Source organism: Meleagris gallopavo, chromosome 2 (genome assembly GCF_000146605.3).
Source record: "Meleagris gallopavo isolate NT-WF06-2002-E0010 breed Aviagen turkey brand Nicholas breeding stock chromosome 2, Turkey_5.1, whole genome shotgun sequence".
Taxonomy (NCBI): Eukaryota; Metazoa; Chordata; class Aves; order Galliformes; family Phasianidae; genus Meleagris; species Meleagris gallopavo.
This window is the reverse complement of record NC_015012.2, coordinates 97,849,437-97,870,102: the sequence shown is the minus strand read 5'-3', so window position 1 is coordinate 97,870,102 and position 20,666 is coordinate 97,849,437. Positions and strand designations below refer to the sequence as shown.

Here is a 20,666-nt window from a genome sequence, read left to right as displayed (position 1 = left end):
TCCCATCATTCCAAGTAGCTTACTGTGATATCACATCTAAATACTTTTCCTTAGAGACAGTCATGAGGGAAAGTTGTCTGAAAATTGATGCATCTTTAGAAGTAATAGAATTAAAAAATCACATCGCGTGCTTAGCGAAGCCATTTTTATATATGTCCCACAAAGAATTAAATTCTTCATCAGTAAATTCTTACTATTTGCTTATCTATATCTGTATTATCAATAAATTTTTTGATGCAAAAAATGATTCTGTAAATTAACTCTCAAGGCAACAACAAAAAAAGAACAAAAGAAGCCGTTCCATCTTTGACGTTTTATTTATCAAGAGCTAATACAGAGTTAACAATGCTGAACACACTGTTTATCATGCAAGAAATATATTGAATTTTAATCCTTTTCTTCTTTTCTAACTATTGCTACTGAAGAGATAGTAAAGGAATTTTGTATTTGTAGGAGAGAACAATTATTAACTCATGTCTTGTCTCAAGTGTGGCACAATGTTCAGAATGTTCTGAACAGCTGGTTAGGAAGATAGCCAAGATGCAAGAAAGATGTCTGAGCCTCCTTTTCAAGGGCAGCCAACTCTTGAACTGTAGGTGCCAGAATATCCACATGGCCTTTATAAAGTCCACCTACCAAAAGATATCTAATGTAAATGATGCATTCAAAGCTATCTGTCATCACAACTAGTAACACTCAATTGTAGCCATTCACAAGGTTAACAAAATAAAACACAGGCATACACACACTCTGGCTATTTGCAACACATAGGTTGGATGTAAGAAATGCAAAAGACAGCAAAGAACTATCAGTGACATTATGCAGCAGACAACCACCATACAGCAGACTAATTCAAGAGTAGTTCACTGCTTACCACCAAGGGCTCTTTTCTGCCCATATGTAACTTTCCCATCAAAGTCATCTACTGGTACTTTTATGTCTGGTTCAACTTGGGAAATAGTGCAGTTTAAGTGTTCTTCAATTTCTCCCAGCAACTGAAGAAAGTTTAAATTTAATCACTTTTATGTTCCAAGACTCCAGTTAGACTAACATTCAAAAAACAAAACAAAACAAAAACAAAACAAAAAAAAAAAAAAAACCAAAACCCACAAAAACCACCACAGCCAAATTATTCAAAGAGATTCAATAAAAACTGCATATATAAAACAGTTTTGTCTTAGGGATCAAAGGTTAATATATTTTTTTTTTGCCCAAATTACTACACAAATTCATTTCCAAACTCACTATGGCATTCCTCTACTTAAAGAGAAACTTTCATTTCATATACTACTCTGTGAATGGAGCTACTTTATGTGTCATTCATTCTAATGAAGAAAGAAGGGAAGCGTTGTTAATTTAAGAAACATTCATAGCTAGTATACAAAACCAAATGAGAATTTACACGTTGTTTCCAGATTAGAAGAATAGCAAATCTTTAGCTCTATAGTTTGAAGACAAACTATCTAGACAAAAGTGTAATTAACATTCTATTCTATTCTATATTCTATTCTATAAGTCTGTTTAGCCTTGAGAAAAGACGACTGAGAGGGGACCTGATCCAGGTTTATAAATATCTGAGGTGTGGCGGCCATAGTGGTGAGGCCAGTCTCTTTTCAGTGGTACATGGAGACAGGACGAGGGGAAACGGACATAAGCTGCAGCATAGGAAGTTTCGCACGAATGTGCGTAAGAACTTCTTCACGGTGAGGGTGACGGAGCACTGGAACAGGCTGCCCAGGGAGGTTGTGGAGTCTCCTTCTCTGGAGATATTCAAGTCTCGCCTGGACGCCTACCTGTGCGACCTGGTGTAGGGAACTTTGGCAGGGGAATTGGTCTCTATGATCTCTAGAGGTCTCTTACAACCCCTACAATTCTGTGATTCTGTGATTCTATAACTCTTGACAGCATTTCATTAAGATGATGATAGAGAAGTTGAACTTAAGACACATAGAATTGGCTAAGAATATTAAGATGGGCTTTGTAATTGAACAATTTATAAAAAGTACAATTTACGTTTAAAATTCTTCTTCAAATGGAATTAGATTTCAAAATTAGATTTATAAACTAAACAGTCACTTAAGACAGTGACTACACAACACAGTCTTTTCAGAGGAATTAGAACATAATGGTCAACAAAATGTTTACCTGCATTTCATTGTACCATATGGTACAACCTCCTTCTTCCTTGAGTCTAGTATTATAACACCCCTTTCCACGACTACTGCATACATGATACCAAACCTAGAAATAAAACAACTACTTTTAAACTGTCAGAAATAGCTTAGTACCCAAATTTTTAATCAATTCTGTCATGAAAGTGTATTCAATTATCCTTTTAGAGTCCCTTTCAGTTAAGGTGGGAAAAAACAGCTATCTTCCAATACAGGCTGTTACAGCTCAGTATCAGCAGTGAATGGAATTTAAGTAAATAGCACCCATTCAATTTTGCTCGAGTGTAACTACCTTTTCTTTCTCTTTTGCCACAAGGGAAATCGCCAGACCCATCCTGAAATAATGGAAGAGAAGAGGTTTTTCAACAACTATTGTCAATTTATTAAAAATCAAGAAAAGAAACTCCATGAAATTATGGTAGCAATTATGGTAGCTTCTCTGACTGCACACATACCTTTCAGCTCTGCCGACTCTTCCAATTCGATGAACATAGTTCTGTTTTTCATCAGGGAGCGTGACGTTGATAACTGTATAAGACACAACCCACAATATATGATTTGATTACCACAGAATCATAGAATGGCCTGAGCTGAAAAGGACCATAATTATCATCTAGTTTCAACTCCCCTGCTATGTCCCACTACGACCTGCAGGGTCCCACTGGTTTTAGCGTGTGTCATCGTAAGATTATGAAAAATGAGATACTGTGATGCTTATCAAATTAAGGATTTTATTGCTATTCCAATTTTGTACCAAACAACCTACGACAGGAGGCTAGAAAAGAGCATTTAAAACAATACCCATCACTTTAAAACCCACCAGCAATATTAATTCCTTATTATTTAGTCTGTGGGACAAAGATTTGAATCAAAGAAATGTTCCCAATTTCTCTCCTCAGAAGTTCAAAAAAATAAGTATATATATGCACTAAATATAAGCAAATGCCACAGACCACACAATTAAAATAAACATTGTTTTGATTAGTGTAATGTTTTCCTCAGCCCATTTATCAAGTGTGAACTTAGTGTTCTAATACAGCAGTTACAGTGTTACCTGCATTATCAACACTTAAAGCTTCCACTATAAAGTTTCTTCCCCATGATTAACTTCCTTTTTTGACTAGAGTGAAAAAAAAAAACCAAGAAGAATCCCCAGCAACACAGAACATCAGATATTTGAGAAGACCGTGGACAATCAAAAATCCACCCAGATAAAGCATTTCACATATATAACTCTGTTTTCTTAAAATAAAGCTCTAAGTCACATATCTGTTTTAAGAGGTATTTACAGCTCAAAAAACAGCAAATACATTGAAGTCATACGCAAATTCAATAGCTTAGTTTAAAAGTTATGTCTTACCATAGGGAACACCATGAATGTCGATTCCTCTAGCTGCAACATCTGTGCAGATCAAGAAACGGACATCTCCTCTCTGTGAAAACAGAAGAAGTGGTGAGCTAAATTAACCAAACCAGCAATCAAGCATTTTAAACAATAGTCCTTGTTTACTTTGCCTTGAAGGTATGCCTGCACGTTACATAATACTCCAAATAAAGCTCTTCTATAGTACAACAATGATTTTTTTGAACATAAAAAGTTTAGTCAGTTTACATGGATACTTCTTCCCTATGAATATAAGACAACTATAAATCAATAAATAGGTTACATACTTAAACAATCATGTGCTTTGATTTTTGATATTCAAGATACAGTAAGTTTATAAATATTACAGAACTTAAATTTAGCTTTATTTAGAACCCTCTATCAATGAAAATCTATACAGGTCATGTTAACTGAGCATGTATTTCCACCAAAAGAACCTGTATCTCACAGAATTGTAGGAGCTAGTCATAAAACATCCAAACCCAATTTAAATTAAACTAAGGACTAGCAGCACAGATTAAAACATAAGGTATGACTTCAGATATAGGGGCCTGAAGGAAAAGCCTGCAAAAGTCTGCTGCATCACCTTAAATCTTTCCAGGTTCTGCTTTCTTTCTTGAGGTTTTCTGTCACCATGCAGACAGACACATGAGAACTGATGTCCCTTCCTGTCAGGGCCTGAAAGAGCATGCATTAATAATATAAGATATAACACAGCATCATACAGTAGTGAAAGAAGTACATGAGGGCAAAAGTCTTAACTTGAGGGAATTTCGTCATTTAATTAATTAACAAACATATGACTGACGGATGTATTAGAGAAAAAAAAAAAAAAGACTTCCTCTCTACTTTACTAAAATGGTTCTGTGCAGATATCTTATTTCTTCCTAATCAAAACTTACCTTGCTTCTTCACCTTGCTCCTCACATATCCCTTTGTAGTGTCCTGTATTTTGCCACATTTCCCTTCCATGCTTCCTCATGTATGTACTTCTGCATGCCCTCACGTTTTCTCCTGTGTCTAGAGCAACTACTGCTTCTTCTAACATAAGTTTCAGCAGGCTTCAGCTTCCTACTGGTTCAAATTTTTTTATGCACAGTGGGTTGTTACCAGCATTTCAGAGCTGCCAACCACGGGCATGAAGCAGTTCACGGCCTCCTTCCACATGCAATATTATCTCTGTACCTCCCTTCCACAAAATCCTGAGTCTTATGCCTGATCAATGTCAAAAGAACTCGACTATAATTTATTTGTGCGATATCTGAGCATCACTTCATCATAAAACGTTGCCTTTAAAATGAGCAAGGAAGGAAACAGAATAAGGTTTTGATGAAAAACATTACCTCCGCCCTGCTGGATGAAGTATTGCTCCATATTATCACAATCTATTTTTGTCCTGCAGAAAATAATTGCCTGGTCCATCTTGTGTTCCTTGATTGCCCGAACCGTGTACTCTCCTTTTAGAATTTTGATAGCTTCAGACCACATTTCTAAAGTAAAAGTAATAAAACTCATTTCAAATAAATCATTTTAAAATATGAAAAGTCTTTGAGCATACATTTAAAGATTCTATAGCCTTTTGGTAGACAATTAAATGTTTATTAGCAGAGCAGGTGGGCTAAACTTTCAGTTTTTTCCTCCCTCGTCTATGTATCCCTGCTCCAAGGTAATGCAATACAGTAAGAACAAAACTACTCAGTTTCAGGCTATTTATACACACACAAAAAAACATTTGTTGTTTACACATCTGCTAGATACCTGTAAGTCTTTTTATCTCCCATCTAATTATGGAAATAGCTCTCTTCACAACTACAAAAACCTATAAATGAATACTGAGGAACACACCTCAAGACAATTATTTACTATAATTTAGCTTTACTTAACAACACTCAGAAGATCATTTTACAGTCTGTTACTACTTAACATGGATTGCTGATTACCTGGAGTGTTTGCACCAGGTCGTGTATTATCCTTTGCATGTACTTCATCAGTCTAGAAAAAAAATGAAAATAAGAACAAATCTTTAGTCACTTTAATATAGCTGTGGCTAAACCACACACAATCACAAGAACAGGGGGGAAGAAAATCTAATACCAACTACTTAGCATTTACTCAATATTTTTTTATAGAAACTGGCATCATTCTCAACTCTGCAATCAAAGATTCTGTCCTCAAACAACCCACTGAAAACCCACATTCTGTTCTTATCTACAAGCCGTAAGAAGAGAATTCCAGAGAAGGCCAGCTATAATTTGTCTATCTTTTTCAATGGTACCAGTTGTTAACACTTGCAATCCTGAAATTTCAAGTATTGTGAGTGCTTCTGGCTAAGAAATAATTTTTAAAATTATGTTTAATACTCTACATTTTTTTAATTTTGTTTTTGTTTTTCATAATAATCTAAATTGTTTGAGACAAGACTGTATCAATTACATAACAGAAAATTCAGATTCCAAAGTTCTCAATACTCTTCCACTATAATCTATGCATTGAGTAAAAAAAATCCCTAGCTTTTTATGATGTGTTCAGGTGAAAAAAACTACTTGTCTAGTGATCTAAGTGTTATATGCAAATAGACAATTTCTTAACTCACATGGAAGTTTCAGTTACTTAGGATCCTTCTGGTACTTAAATAAAGCTAAGGTCACTGACTTAAAATATTTATTTTCATGTTAAACTCCAGTTAATTGATCAAGAGTTTTATATTCATGAAACAAGAGTCGCTTGAAGAATCAAAACCCCAGAAAAGCCCCAGAATTCTGTCTCATCTTTAAACAAATAATCTCAGAGGAGGCAGCAAGGATGAATGCATATGTACCTCCTGTAGCTGACAAGACTCCATAAAAATTTCTAAGAACTACCATACAAATTACTATGAATAAAGTTGAGAAGTAAGGTAATGTCTGTTCCACTATCATACAATTTAATCTACCTTGAACTAAACAAAAGTTCTGAACGTAAGCACCCAAAGCAGATTCATAGGAAAAAAACAAACAAACAAACCACAAACCAGGCAACTCATCATGTATACCTGAAAGAAATGTACTACAACTACTGCTTAGTAAGAAGACTATATAGTTGTTACTATGTTTTTCCCTGTACTGGAATCATACGAACTACAACGCAAATGAAATAAATTCACGTTAAGACTTAACCAAAAAGTTCTAGCAGTCCTAACAAAGGAAAGTTCCGCAAATAATGAGGTGTTAAGAAAACCTACTGATCCCAAGTGCTTAAGAGTTGCTAAAAATGAAACAGTTCCAAGTTATTCAGAACTTGCAAACTAAGGACTTAAATACTGAACTTCCCACTTGAATATGCGACATTAATGCAGAATTTAAACCCTAGTCTCAAATGTAGTGAAAATGAATTTATTCCTCTAAGAATTGCTTATCTCACAAGTTAAAGACAAAAAGTGCTCTACAGAATGACCCATACAGTGGCGTTTACCTGACTCTTCTGATTGATCTACAGTCTCTTCTGAACTAACTACAGTCAGGCTACAGTTAGCTGTGAAATGACTGAATAAATGGTCCAGTGCCATTGTTCCTTAATACAAACCACAATGCTATTCCTCCAGGATTTTCTTATGTTAAGACTGAGCTTTTCAAATACAGTGTTATGACATTACCAATATCATGCTGCTGACTAAATGGAACAAGCTGTTTCATATACACTATAGCTGGCAAAGATCCTATAACACTAGGCCTCAATTCTGCATGATAAAGTAAATACTGGCAAACAAGTAATCTAAGTTCCATTTATAAGCTACTTACTCTGATATGATTCTTGCCAAGCCTTTCCCAGAGTTTATCGGTTTTGGGATTTACAATCACAACTACATGGTGCACAGTTTCAGGGACAGAATCTTCTCCTTTCAAATCAACCCAGGTAGGAAAATGCATAATCTTTTCAGATAGTTTTTTCACATCAAAAGAATGTAGTGTTGCAGAGCACACAATCACCTAAGAAGAAAAAGCCATACAAATGCCACTGGAGATTAGAGTCTCCTAGCAAAAATCCAAAAACAAAGAAAGCAAAACAACAGACATCACATCACAAAATAAAAAACCCTGGAAGAGGGGTATATGGTAGCATGCTTCAGCACAAAGTTTTCCAAACCAGCTTTCTTCATCATAGCATCTACTCAGCTGATGAGTCAGGACAAAGGGGAATGCTTACTCAACTACTCCCCTACAGAAACTTAAATAATTGGAGAGTAACAAAAATACTTCTACTAAGATGATTATTATAGCATCAGAAACAAGAGTGTAGGTAGTCAATGTAAGTAGACAATCATTTTTCAGATGCATTTGTATCATACAACTCAAATACTGTTAGACATTGGGCTTCAGACCTAGGATCCCAAAATTACATGTTCTCAGACATTTACTGAACCCAATAATCACGTGTTGCTTGTGAGCAATAGCTGTAACAAAGAATAAACTATGTCACAGAAGCAGTGTTCCATGCCATGCAATAATTAACTGAAAGCAGCAGACTACAGAAATCAATGGCAGACTTTATACCTGAAGTCTCTTGCCATCTGAAGTTATCTGTGGAATTTGGCTGTGGATCCTGTTAATGAAATCTGAATAACCTTGAAGGAGGAGGCCATCCTACATGGGAATAAAATGTAAAAAGCTGCAGTTCTTATTTGTCAGTCAGTATATCTCAGTCAAATAAGCCATACACTTTAGTCTTAGGGGTCCACTAGTTTAATTAGCTGAACAGGTCAATGTCTAGCTGGAATATTGTTATTAAGGAGAAAAAAAGGAAAAATGCAGAGTATTTACAAGTACAGCTGCAGTGCTTCACAAGAAATTAAATATTTGCTTCAGCTGCTTCTACTAGCTAATACTGTGAGGCATTTTATCTTTGTCAACACTCAGTTGTACTATAACACATCAGAAAGATGCACTCATTTCACAGCATACAGACTAGGACATACATTGACTTGAAGACCTGCTGGGTAAGCAAAAATGCTTACTGTTTATTTTTTCAAGCTTCCTGAATACTATGCTGTGTAGAGACAGGGATTGAATTTGCTAATCTTATGAATGCAGTCTGAAACATATTTCTCTATCAGATTAAAATAAAACAGCTTTACCAGAGAGGCTATAAAAAGAGAAATTATGTAGTTTACTATGCTTAGAAACAAAAAATATAGAAGTACATTAATCTAGATTGCTTTAGAGGCAGCTGTTAAGTGCCAAATGCTACAAAGCTATTCGTTGTCTTCCATAAAATGCTATACTGCATTTAAGAATAGAAATTAAATATCACTTAGTTCTCTACATACAGCTTCATCCAGAACAAGGAATCTAACTTGAGACAAATTAAGTTTTCCTGTTGAGACCAGGTCATCCAGTCTTCCAGGAGTTCCAACAACAATATCCACCTGTGAAATACAGAACAGCATTTATTTCTCACATAGCTAATACCTGTTTTGCCTACACTTCAGTTTGTGAGACAATTAGCAGAGTGATGCTCTATTTTCTATGAATTATAACAAAAAAATTCTAGAGTAGTTTGTATCGGACAGACATCTTGTGATCACCTGTCCCCTATATCCACTATCACAAGCAAAGGCTACCTTTCAATTTAGAATTGCCAGAACCATGCCCGATAAAACTTTCAGCATCCTTGGAAAAAGAAAATTCCACAAAGTTTTCAGGCAACAAATTTCATTCCCATTTAAGAAAAATTAGGTATACCACAGTATACAGTATTAATAGATTACTACAGTAAATCTATTAAATCTACCAATGATAGAAAGAAACTTAAGATTTTGCCAGACCGAAGGGTTCACCATTATAAACTTAGATTTATATGGAAATCTAGCAATCTTCCCAGTCCAAGCCTGCTTAGGACAAACTTCTGATTTCAGCAGTTAGAGTCACTGTAAAAATAAAAACCTCTCAATACTGACGAGGTCTCACTTCCAGAAGTTAAGTCTTAAATAACAAAAATACTTTGCTATTACCTAAGGGACAATTGAATTGACTATATACTATTCCATTCTATGTTGCAGAAATTAGACTGGTTCCTTCTGTATAGGACCTGTTTGGGATAAAGTTTGAACCTGACAATCACAGACCAGTTTTACTGGCATAAATGTGAAAAAGCAAGAAATCTGTTTTTATCTTGGTAACTAACAACAAATGTCTAAAGTAACATTTTCTGTTACGACTAAATACTGCTGAACAATTTGAAATAGAATTTGATCAAGTACAACAAGTATTTCTGTTTAGAATTTAGTATTTATTTTTGTCGTGGAAGTAAAATGACAAGTGCTAGAACAGAGCAACATTATCATGCTATCAAATGCATGATCTCTTTCTCACAGGTATACAGCAGTTACAGGAAACTTTAGTACTATTCTCAAAGTACATTATAAGCTATTTAGAAACTGAACTTTTAACTTATATGAACAAAAGGAATGCATCTTACTCCTTGTTCCAGCACAGAAAGTTGATCTCTTGCAGCAACTCCACCAATAATCAATAGTTCCCTACAATGAAAATTACATCAACATATTTGATTATTTTTCTATTCAGGAGAGAAACTAAACATCAGGCTGAAGACTGATTGTACTATTAATAGCTGTGTTTAACATTTCTGAATAGTAATTGGGAACAAAATACTAAAAAAAAAATAAATTCTTTCCATCTTATGGAATATATAGTACTTCAACTTGAGAAGTTGGAAGTCTTGTTAGAGTTGTATTTTAACTGTTATTTTATTGTTATGGTAGTAAACATTAACAAGTTAACATTTTCACCTTTAAAAAAAAATTCTGTTCCTTAAAATCTTAAGCAAATTAGTTTATTAAGTTTCCCGTGCTCTTGAAAGCAAGCAATGCAAATAACGAAACTAAACAAATTTTACATCGTAACTTGGCTCTCTCCATTTCTAGACACACGCAAGTCTAGTAAACGTACACTTGTGCTCCACCGCTCTTTAAAACTAGACTCTTTTTAAAGTTGTATAAGTAAAGTCAAGAGAGGAACCACTTAAGAACAAAGTAGCTTGCAAACAAGTTTTTTGCTTTTTTTTTTTGTTAGAATTTTAATCCCATGCTAATCAGTACAACATTTGTACTGCAAGCACACTAATGCAAACAGAGATGGCCTTGTATACAGCAACCTGTTGGAGTCTGATTAGTGCAGAAAAATTAGAAGGTTGGCTTGCAGATGTTACTGAGTGGCACTGCAGATTAAGGTTCATTTAGCAACACAGTAGAACCCGACCTCCTGCCAAGTCATGTCCATGGACAACACCGTAAATGCAATCTAGGTAACAGAGGTATTGTTACCTTAACTTGGGATTATCAATGTATTTTTTGAACTGCTTCACATTGTTCAAAGTTTGTTCTGCCAGCTCTCTCGATGGTTCTACAATTAACGCTTTTGGAGCATTTGGAAGGTTCTGTGTTTGAACCACTTGTGCATTTCCTAAGAGAAAAAATAAATAGAAAAGCCATTAAGACAAACTACGTATCTATCCCGGGATGTATTACAATAAATATATAATTCTAAATAGATCATTGAAGGGTGTTATTGCTTTAGATTAATATTCAGATTATAAGTAAATCTTGCAGTGATAATGGTACGCTGGCCATGCAACATAATTTTTATTGCAGAGTATATATAAAAAACTATTAGAACATCCTGGAGTAGCTTGAATTATTTAAGAGAAGTTCAGCTACCTAATTTTGAACTCAAGGCATTAATACTACTTCAGTTTAAGCTGAAGATGACTGAAAAATTTCACAAAAGCATTGGTTTTGCTGCCACTAAGATGCTTGCAATCTAAAATGAGTACTGCAGTAATGTAGAAATGAAAGTGAACAAAATGATTTCTAACACACAGTATGAATACGCAACAAAAAGAAAATTAAAGGTCAAACCTACCTGTATGTTGTGATTTTACAACATTACCATCAGGAGCTTTGCAAAGACCAATATAGCCATCTTTTGGTGGAAACTTGAAGTCTTCTTCACCAAAATTGAATTTCAATTCAGCGTTCTAGATTTCAACAAAACTGTGTCATATAGCTTCAAGAGACAATATAAAATGAGAAACAATTCCACAGGAAGCTACTCCCTTGAGAAACCAGTTACATATTCTGTGGGGACAGGGAATGTGGTATTATTCTCCCCCCTACCCCTTTTCACATCCTTCTTTCCCAGGTAGTCTAAAACCTGCCAGACATTTTGCACTCAATTTTAGCTCTTAAATTCCATATCAAGGTATTTAAACATTTATAGAGATGTTGAAACATTAAAACAAAATTTATATTCAATTCATATTCAATGACTAACCTCAACTAAACAAAAAGAAAAATCAATTTTTGACTTTTACATTTCTCTGAACACCAAAAAGATTCTACTAAAGCCTTTGCTCAATAAGACATCATCTCAAAGAGACTGTAAGAACAAAGACATACTGCTCCACAAACAGAATGTTTAAATTTAGAGTAAATGAAATAGGAAACGTAGTTCAGGTAGACCACAAACTTTGACACTATTAAGTTACCTGTTTATCTCTACTGAATCACACTATACCAAAATTTAATAGAGGAAGATAGTACTTGCTCCACAACATTCTATCCTCTTTTTCCAATTTCAATTTTTCAGTCTGAATTTAGATACTTGGTATTTAGCTTGAGCAGTCCATGTCAAAGCCAACACATTTGTGACAAATTCAGTAGTGAATTACAAGTAGGCTGAAGGAAACAGCATGAACGTGCAACTATAGTAATTGCAGGCAAGTATAAGGATTTTATTCATAACTTAGTTACTGGAAGTAGAACAATTTCCACCATCTTGCATGCACATCTGTGACATTCCTAAGTTACCTTCAGTACACAAGCTGCAAAGAGTGCCTGATTCCTTATATGTGGTGGGAACTCAAATGCAAGGCCAAGGTCTTTCCCTGAAAGCAGGAATTGCATAGTCAGACATCACGCGTACACATCTCTTTTCCCATACCCTTCAAGCATCCAAATAAAGTTCTCAAAAAGCAAGTGAATAAAACTTACCATTTTTGGAAAATTTAATTTGTCCTTTATCTATGTCTAGATAACATCCAATTGTATCATGCATGGTGAATTCCTATAATGAGAAAAATTTTGTGAAACTAACTAATTTTAGACCAATTAATGTATTAAGAAAACTTTGTGCTTACACTTTTGTCCATTTTTACAGTCTTTACCCTTCTCCCCACTAAATACTTATTTTCAAGAGATGCAAGTTCTACTTTTATTTCAGTACAACTGTAATAAACAGCATTCATATTTTACATCTTCAATAAACTGCCAAATTTATCTTCGATACCCACACCTTCATGGCTGCTTTAAATTTACTTGAACACTGACAATGATAATTTCAAGTCATTCACCTGGAAGACTTCTGCATTAAGAAGAAGTGCATTAATTAAACATTTATTAATCAATTTAAATCCGAGCTTCAAGCACTGAACACTGTAATAGAAACCTACTTCATGACAATATGAGAAGAGTTACTCTTATGGGAAGTATGAAACGTGTGCTATATACACTTAAATACTTGAAACAGCTTGAAATCTTTTCATTGCAGGTGTATTTAATAAAAAAAAAAACTATCTGCACTACGAAGTGCTTCAAGTTTGACAGATCGGTTATCACTATCATAAAAAAACCTACAAAACAATACTGAAATCTGCAAGTTTTACAATATTGACAATTCACTAATAGCACAGACATTTCAGTTGTATTACTCATATTTATGTGTTATGCTCAAACATCTATGAACTCCTGACTTGCACTCTGCACAAAAAGCACCACAGCTATTTTCAAAAATACATACTAAATATATATACAGACAACAGTTTTAGTAGTTCAACTTGTCCAGCTGATCCAACTGAGATAGCTATAGCTTTTTCGCTAGATAAGTACATATTTTGAGTTTTTTGATTTCCAGCAATCACTGGTATACAGGCTTCAATGACCTCGCTTCCCATATACTAGGGTAAGCAGATGGGTGTTCTACAAGCTAACAGTAAATAAGTAAAGAAATAAATCCAAGAGATCAGTTAAACACTAACCTGTAACACACAGAAAAGTTTTATCTTCTAAAAAAGTCATTATCATTGCTATCTAGCCATTATTTTAATTCTCAATGTGCTAACTGCTTCTGTTAAATTCATTAATATGCTTTAGTCCAAAAATAGTTTGAGGCTTTCATGGTATTTTTGCTTAGTGATTTTACCTTAAAAAGTTAGCACTGCTGGGAAAGACAACTGATTGCTACAGCTAAGAACTAAGACACAGAATCTGTACTAAAAAATAATGAATTTAGAAATGAACAGCAACATTACTATCAATAAACAGTTTAAGCCTACCTCACCGTAGCTGTCAAATTGCTTGTTGTGAGACTTCTTACCAGTTCCACCAAATCCAAAGCCAAATTTATCAGTACCTGAAGACAGCAAAGAGTAAAGCTTTTTACTATTTGGTTGACAGGTTAGTTTTCACCATCCTTCGCTATCATTTATACCGCCGACTTCAACCTCTAATATTAAAAATACTACCTAATGCTAAGTGAAGACTTCTAGTTTTGACATATCTAAAACATAATCTTTGTACCAGCATACTGATTTATTTCACTAATTGCTAATCATCTTCATTAAAACACTGAAATAAAGGGAAAAAGGTCATTAGAAACATTAGCACCTTATACAGATTTTCTTCTTTAAGTAGAAGATTTGTACAAGTCTTGAACTCCCTGATAGTGCTACTCTTCCCCAGTCTCCCTTCTTTACAAGAAGAGAAAAGTATCACAGCCATTTCATAAATGTGACTATGAGAATTGTCTGTGTATATATGAGGAAACTCACCCAAATCTAGTGAAGCCTGCATAGTTGACCAACCAACTCTGCACAAGCCTTGGTCATGACAAGACACTTCGTAGTAGTATTTTCCTTTAAAAGAGAAGGAAAAAAAGATCAAAGCAAACACCAGAACTTCAATTTCATTGAGGTGGTACAGTTAAGTGGACCAAGATAAAGTATATCCAGTACTTTCATCTTCTACCATAAGAGACATAAAAACCTCCACTGTGTTAGGGTGAAAGGGTTCTGTAGGGTATCTATGTATGTGGATGGGGAAACATATCAGAGAAAAGCAGTCCTAAGAAGGGTAAAGTGTGTGCTCAGAGGTAGTGTATTGAAGTCTCTAAAGAACCAATAATCTAGCAAGACATCAGTGATTCTGCAGAATCCACAGCATCTGATTAAAATCAAACCAACAGGGATCTGACAAATCAGTCCAAGATGATGATCAGCATGTACTAGCACTGACAACTAGTTGCATGATTTTAACCACATTCAAATGGTTGCTATGTGCAGACACACTATAGGATTGTGTACACATCTGATGAAATGAGACTGAGGGTCTTTATGAACTCAACTAGAATCACTGCAGCATCAGTACAACTCTCTGCTTCCAAGTAACAGCTGGGAAAGACATCCAACTGCTGCCCTCACCAAGGTAACCACAAAATTTGTGTATGCACCTGTATGGGAAACATGTGAGGAAATAATTTCAAGTACAGTGCAGTTAGCTACTTCCTATTAATAATATCTGAATAAAATATGTTCAAATGAAGATTGGTTATAATGGCATCTCCTCTGACTCCACATCCTATCAGAGGAATTCAAAACAGACTGAAGTCTGTTTTCTTTTCAAAGTCTTCAGCTAGCAGTAAATTGAGTAATTGCACATTTACTTACATATATATAGTAAATCTAAATGCAATTGTCTATATTAAGAATGGACGACAAGTGAGCTGTCAATTTCAACTGAAATTTACAGGAAAGCTTCTGAAATACATTTTGTCCTTACCTTTAGTCACGCCTCTAGTTGCTCTGCATCCATGCCATTCTTTTACTTCTCTGCTTTGACAACACAGACCATCTGATCCAATTGCTGAAAAGGACAAGAATGCTTTAGTTTCAGAAATCACTTCTCCAATAGCTTTAAAAAAAAATCTTTAGTTTTATTCTGTTTCACAATATCAACATTTAAGCATGAAGAACAATTGAAGTAGCATTAAGACAACTCACCAAAAGCTGATCCTCTGTCATATGGGTTCATCTGCCATTTATTGAGCACTAAGTTTGAAAGACAACAGAAAATGCATTAAGGCAACAAGATAAGCCAGGAGAACAAAACCTTAAAATTCACATTGGCTCTGCTTCATATTTTGGGAAGACAACCTTATTCCAAATCAATTAAAATGCCTTGGTCAAAGTGAACACCTCCATCTTTGACACTGATGTCTAACACAAAGGTATTCTATGTACGTTTGGATTATTCCATTAAAAACTGCATAGATTACACTGCTTAAAATTTTGATACTAAAAACAAGCTAGAGGTAGAGATTTTATTTATTTCTTTCTTAAGTTGACTGCACTGTCAACATTGTAACAATTGCTATAACTAACCTCTAAGTTGACAACTTCTTTAAGGTCTTTCTCTGTCCTTTGTACAACTACAGTCAATGGCAAATCTCAATCTCCAACTACTAAAGACTGGACATAGTAGCTTTCAAGCTGCAAGTCTATTTAAATATCAGAAACTCCCATACTGTAAGATTAACACCGTGGTTACAAGCTATGCTGTATCAAGAAGTTTTGGCCCTGTCCATCGCCAGTTCAAATTTAACATTTCCTAATTCAAATATGTAGTCACTTAAAGTGCTGCTACACAGCTTCCAAATCTAGCTAGGCAACAGAGAGAATACAAATTTTACTCAGCACAGCAGAATTGAAGTTACTACGCTGTTGCCCAGCCAGATAAGTCAGTCTACACCTAAAAAGGCTTTCAAGTCTGCACTTGGGCTTACGTAGGAGGCCCAAGCTGAGTATGTGATGTCACTGCTGATGCCTCATTTGTGCTAACAACAAGAAGACTTCTAAAAAACAAAAACAAAACAAAACAACAAAAAAAACACTGAAAACCACTCATTTGAAATTGGTCGTTACCACCATTTCACATCTTCCAAGGGAATAAACTAGCATGGCTTCAAAAGAACACTGAATATGCAGCACTGTGGATTTGTCAACCTTAAGCTAAAGGCAACCAAGACTGTGCAGTCCAATGCATCCTGGTTCCTTCCACAAACATCACAATATTTATATTTGTAATTTTACAGAGTAATTTTTTTAGAGTAATAACATTCTATTCACATTATCCCAAATGAAAAGAGAAGATCCATTTTAATTGCAAGTAAATTTTCTTTTAATTTGAGGTATTATGGACTCAACATGAATCAACAGTCCTCTAAACCTTACAAGTGGTATGGAAGAAAACTTACCTGCCCCACCAGTTTTAATAGTTGCTTTCCCTTTCTTCCCTTCCATTTGATCCTTCAGAGTTTCATATACAATTTGGATAACTGGAATGCTGAAAGCCTGAAATATGAATTTATTTTGCTTCCACAATCTATACAGACATTCTAAAATATACAGTCAGCTTAGTTTTCAGTTGCAATACCCTTGGGTTAGAAACATTTTAAAACAAGCATAAGCACATGCTTAAATACTTACACAAATGTATTCATATTCTCTTGTCATGTTAAGTATATACCACTAAGCATGATGCCTCTTGTGGCATAAATGCTTTTTATCTCTACTACTTTTTGTATTAGATTTAAATTTGATTACTTACACCAGTTTTTCCACTCCCTGTTTCTGCAGCCTACAAGAAGAAAAGTTTAAGAGTTTCATCAGCTTCAACATTCACAGTAAGGATTGTTCGATAGTTCTATTCATACTTTTACCTCTGCACAATATAGAAAATCTCAGAGTAATACCACAGCTTAACATAAATGAGATCCAAATACAAATACACAAAATCTTTTCAATAAACTTGGAACATAAAAGCCTCCAGAGCTTACCAAAAGAACTGTCTATACATGTCTGATTACAGAATCAAAGACAGATCTGCAAAAAGCATGATAATCAGGTATCTTCCAGGTTATTGACAATGAAGCAGTTATTGAGACACAATAGTCATGTTCCATGCAGATCTGTATCACGTGTTTACAACAAAGAGCAGATGAAATCAGATGGATTTCATTCATGTAGCAGTGCCTGTCAAACTGCCAAACACTGAAGCATAAGAGGAATGAATTCCATCTGAAGGAACAGCTGAAACCACAGTAGGAACTCAAAGCGTTTTTTATCTAAGGATGTACTTCTTACAAAGGACTGAAGATCCAGTATAACTACACTAGTTCCATCACTTCTGGAAGGATGGAAATAATGCACAAAGAATACTCATTTGAGGTCTATCCTGCATACTTACCATGAGTACATCACCACCTCCAAGAATCAATGGGATAGATTCTGCCTGAATATCTGTAGGAAGACTAGAGGAAAAAAAGCAAACATTAACATAACTAGAAGTTATTTGAAAACAACTTTTGTTTATACAGGAACTCACAAAACCCACCTTAACATACCACATAGACAAGGTTTGAAATAGCAGGTAAAAGTTATTTTTCCTGGCTTGCAGCTAAAGAAGTGAAAATGCCAAGATTTCCATGGAAGGTTTAGAATAGGTCATGTACCTTTACAAGAAGGGACAAGTAGATGCAATGTATTCAGTTGTACCCTGATGAGATGGCTATACCATACATCAGTATATAACAAGAAAAAGAGAAGTTTATTCTGATTTCCTTTCTTCCAGTATTGTTCACTTTTAAAGTCACTTACATATCCCTCATTTACAAGATTACTATTCAAAACTGGAAAAGAACAGAAGTAAACGTAACCAACATTTTCAATCTATCTCAGATGATTAATACTAAGCATCCAGGTAAAGAAGAATTACACACATTTGTTATTTGCATGGACAATCTTGTTCTAAATGACAATTCAAAGTAAAATATTTTAGTCAAATGAGCAACTAGCAAGAGGAAGAGTAACTTTTGTTGAATGATGCACTCAGACATCAACACTGAAGAACAGAAACTCCAAATGCAGTCTGGAAAATACTAAACTGGTATCAACTAGATAACAGTATTTCCAGCAGTCTCACAATGCATAATAAATCAACCAGAAGCACAGGGCCTTTTATCAATCAAAGAATAATAAAGCTGTCATACTTTGCTTGTCCAAGTTTGTGAGTTACTATTGCAGTTATAGTTTGTGTTCTTCAGTCCCTCACACTGTAAAGAAATACAAGTGATGCAATACTGGAAAAAAACACAGGTATTTAAAGCATATGATACAGTACTGAAAAACAAGATAGATTTTGCCAGGCTCAAAAGTATGCCTACTTACAGCCAATCCATCTCCTCCACTGCTTGAGCTATTTCAGGCATAACACCCATTTCTGTAAGGAAAAAAAAAAGTAAAGAAAATACACATAACAAGCAGTGCTACTTACCTCAACATAGCCCAGAATGAAGCATTGATACTTGGAGATATGCAACCACAGACAGATGTAATGAAACATAATTTTTGGCAACAGTATATGCAACTTTCTCTACAGAACTTGAATGATTCAAACATTCTCCCTTCTCTGGCCTACTTTTGGCAGTTCTCCCCAGCTTTAGTGGTCATGCAAAGAGCTAGGGAATCCTGGATCCTTTTCTCCTAGGGAAAGCAACTAACAACTAGCAAATAAAACACCCTGGGGAGCTAAATGCTACTTCAAGAGCACATACTTTTCATGTTCGCAAATCTAAGACAGCAGTCTAAACAAACAGCAAGACAGACTTTGTTTTTAACTGAGATCTTAAGTTTCTACAATCAAAATGCAAAAAAAAAAAAAGGACTACGTATGAAAAAAGGACTTGGATGCTTAAGTTTATTTTCACCAGAACTTTTCATATGTAGCTATAGCAAGTATATTAACAAGAGAATGTTTCGATTTTGATACAATTAGTAATCACATCCAGCTCTGAAGGCTTATTTTATTACAGTTTCTAGCAAACTCATCAAGGTCTGATGCTCATACTTTAGTTACAGATTAAAAATATGAAGTCACATAGAAAAGGTTGTAAGTCCATACACAAATTCTCTCCCTCGAATTGAAACAAATAATAAAAAAGCCAGCATTTGTTTAACGACAATATTCCAACATCAACAAAACTGATGGTTACCTTCCCAGGTCCATAAAGTTGCACTAAATCCATTAAATACCAATACACAGGTTCAAGAAAGGTTTTACATACTTGTCTTCACATTGTCACGTTGGCTTTCTTTGCGACATATATTTTTTCCCTGATGTATGTATACACATACACACACACACACACACACACACCCCTACATATATATATACATGTAAAAATCACAGAATCATCAGGGTTGGAAAAGACCTCCAAGATCTAGTCCAACCATCCACCTACCACCAATAGTTCCCCACTAAACCATAACTCTCAGCACAACATCTAAATGTTTCTTGAACACCCCCAGTGACAGTGACTCACTCATCTCTCTGGGCAGTCTTGTTCCAGCACCTGATCACTCCTTTGGAGAATAAATTTTTCCTAATATTCAACCTAACATCCAACCTGAACCTCTTCTGGTGCAAATTGAGACCATTCTTCCTTGTCTGCATTGCCGGTTGTATATACACACACACACACTTATATATGTACACAAAGAATGGGGTTTATATATTCGGATTTATCTAGCCAAAAATTATTCTTCAATTTGCTGTAGTAATTTAAATGCTATGAAAAAAGGGGATTATTTAGTGACTTGTTTTCAGAAAGCTTCAGTTTTCAAATATTAATTTTTAATCCTAAAATCTTACATAAGCCACATAAGTAAAAAAAAAGAAATTAAGTGCAAATTAGAAATAAATCCCTTACACATTTTTTCCTACTTTCAATATACTTCCAGTTTATGCCAATTAAGTTCTTGTATTCAGATTGTCCCTTAGGAGAAGAGAAAGCTTGGGGGAGACTCAAGAGTGGCCTCCCAGTAACTAAAGTGGGGCAATAAGAAAGAAGGGGACAGACTCTTTAGCAGACTCTTCTGCTGTGATAGGACAGGAGAAATGGTGTCAAACTGAAAGAGTGGAGGTTTAGACTGGATATAAGATTTTT

General features: G+C 35.0%; 1 protein-coding gene across 1 annotated transcript in view; it reads right to left on the bottom strand.

Moving 5' to 3' along the window:
- Nucleotides 1-298: 298 nt before the first annotated feature.
- DDX1 (DEAD-box helicase 1) overlaps nt 299-20,666 on the bottom strand; it is a 22,389-nt gene continuing 2,021 nt past the window's right edge. The window contains exons 2-26 of the mRNA XM_010707959.3: nt 18,889-18,940; nt 17,909-17,972; nt 17,270-17,299; nt 16,917-17,013; nt 15,664-15,711; nt 15,443-15,526; nt 14,437-14,520; nt 13,942-14,018; nt 12,602-12,674; nt 12,419-12,495; nt 11,472-11,586; nt 10,874-11,012; nt 10,009-10,069; nt 8,858-8,956; nt 8,085-8,174; nt 7,332-7,520; nt 5,496-5,547; nt 4,899-5,045; nt 4,142-4,233; nt 3,532-3,604; nt 2,627-2,699; nt 2,464-2,506; nt 2,146-2,241; nt 875-995; nt 299-632 (exon numbers count right to left, since the gene is read on the bottom strand). Coding sequence (XP_010706261.1) covers nt 502-632; nt 875-995; nt 2,146-2,241; nt 2,464-2,506; nt 2,627-2,699; nt 3,532-3,604; nt 4,142-4,233; nt 4,899-5,045; nt 5,496-5,547; nt 7,332-7,520; nt 8,085-8,174; nt 8,858-8,956; nt 10,009-10,069; nt 10,874-11,012; nt 11,472-11,586; nt 12,419-12,495; nt 12,602-12,674; nt 13,942-14,018; nt 14,437-14,520; nt 15,443-15,526; nt 15,664-15,711; nt 16,917-17,013; nt 17,270-17,299; nt 17,909-17,972; nt 18,889-18,940 — 2,207 coding nt within the window. The 3' untranslated portion in view covers nt 299-501. The remainder of the gene's footprint in view (nt 633-874; nt 996-2,145; nt 2,242-2,463; nt 2,507-2,626; nt 2,700-3,531; nt 3,605-4,141; nt 4,234-4,898; nt 5,046-5,495; nt 5,548-7,331; nt 7,521-8,084; nt 8,175-8,857; nt 8,957-10,008; nt 10,070-10,873; nt 11,013-11,471; nt 11,587-12,418; nt 12,496-12,601; nt 12,675-13,941; nt 14,019-14,436; nt 14,521-15,442; nt 15,527-15,663; nt 15,712-16,916; nt 17,014-17,269; nt 17,300-17,908; nt 17,973-18,888; nt 18,941-20,666) is intronic.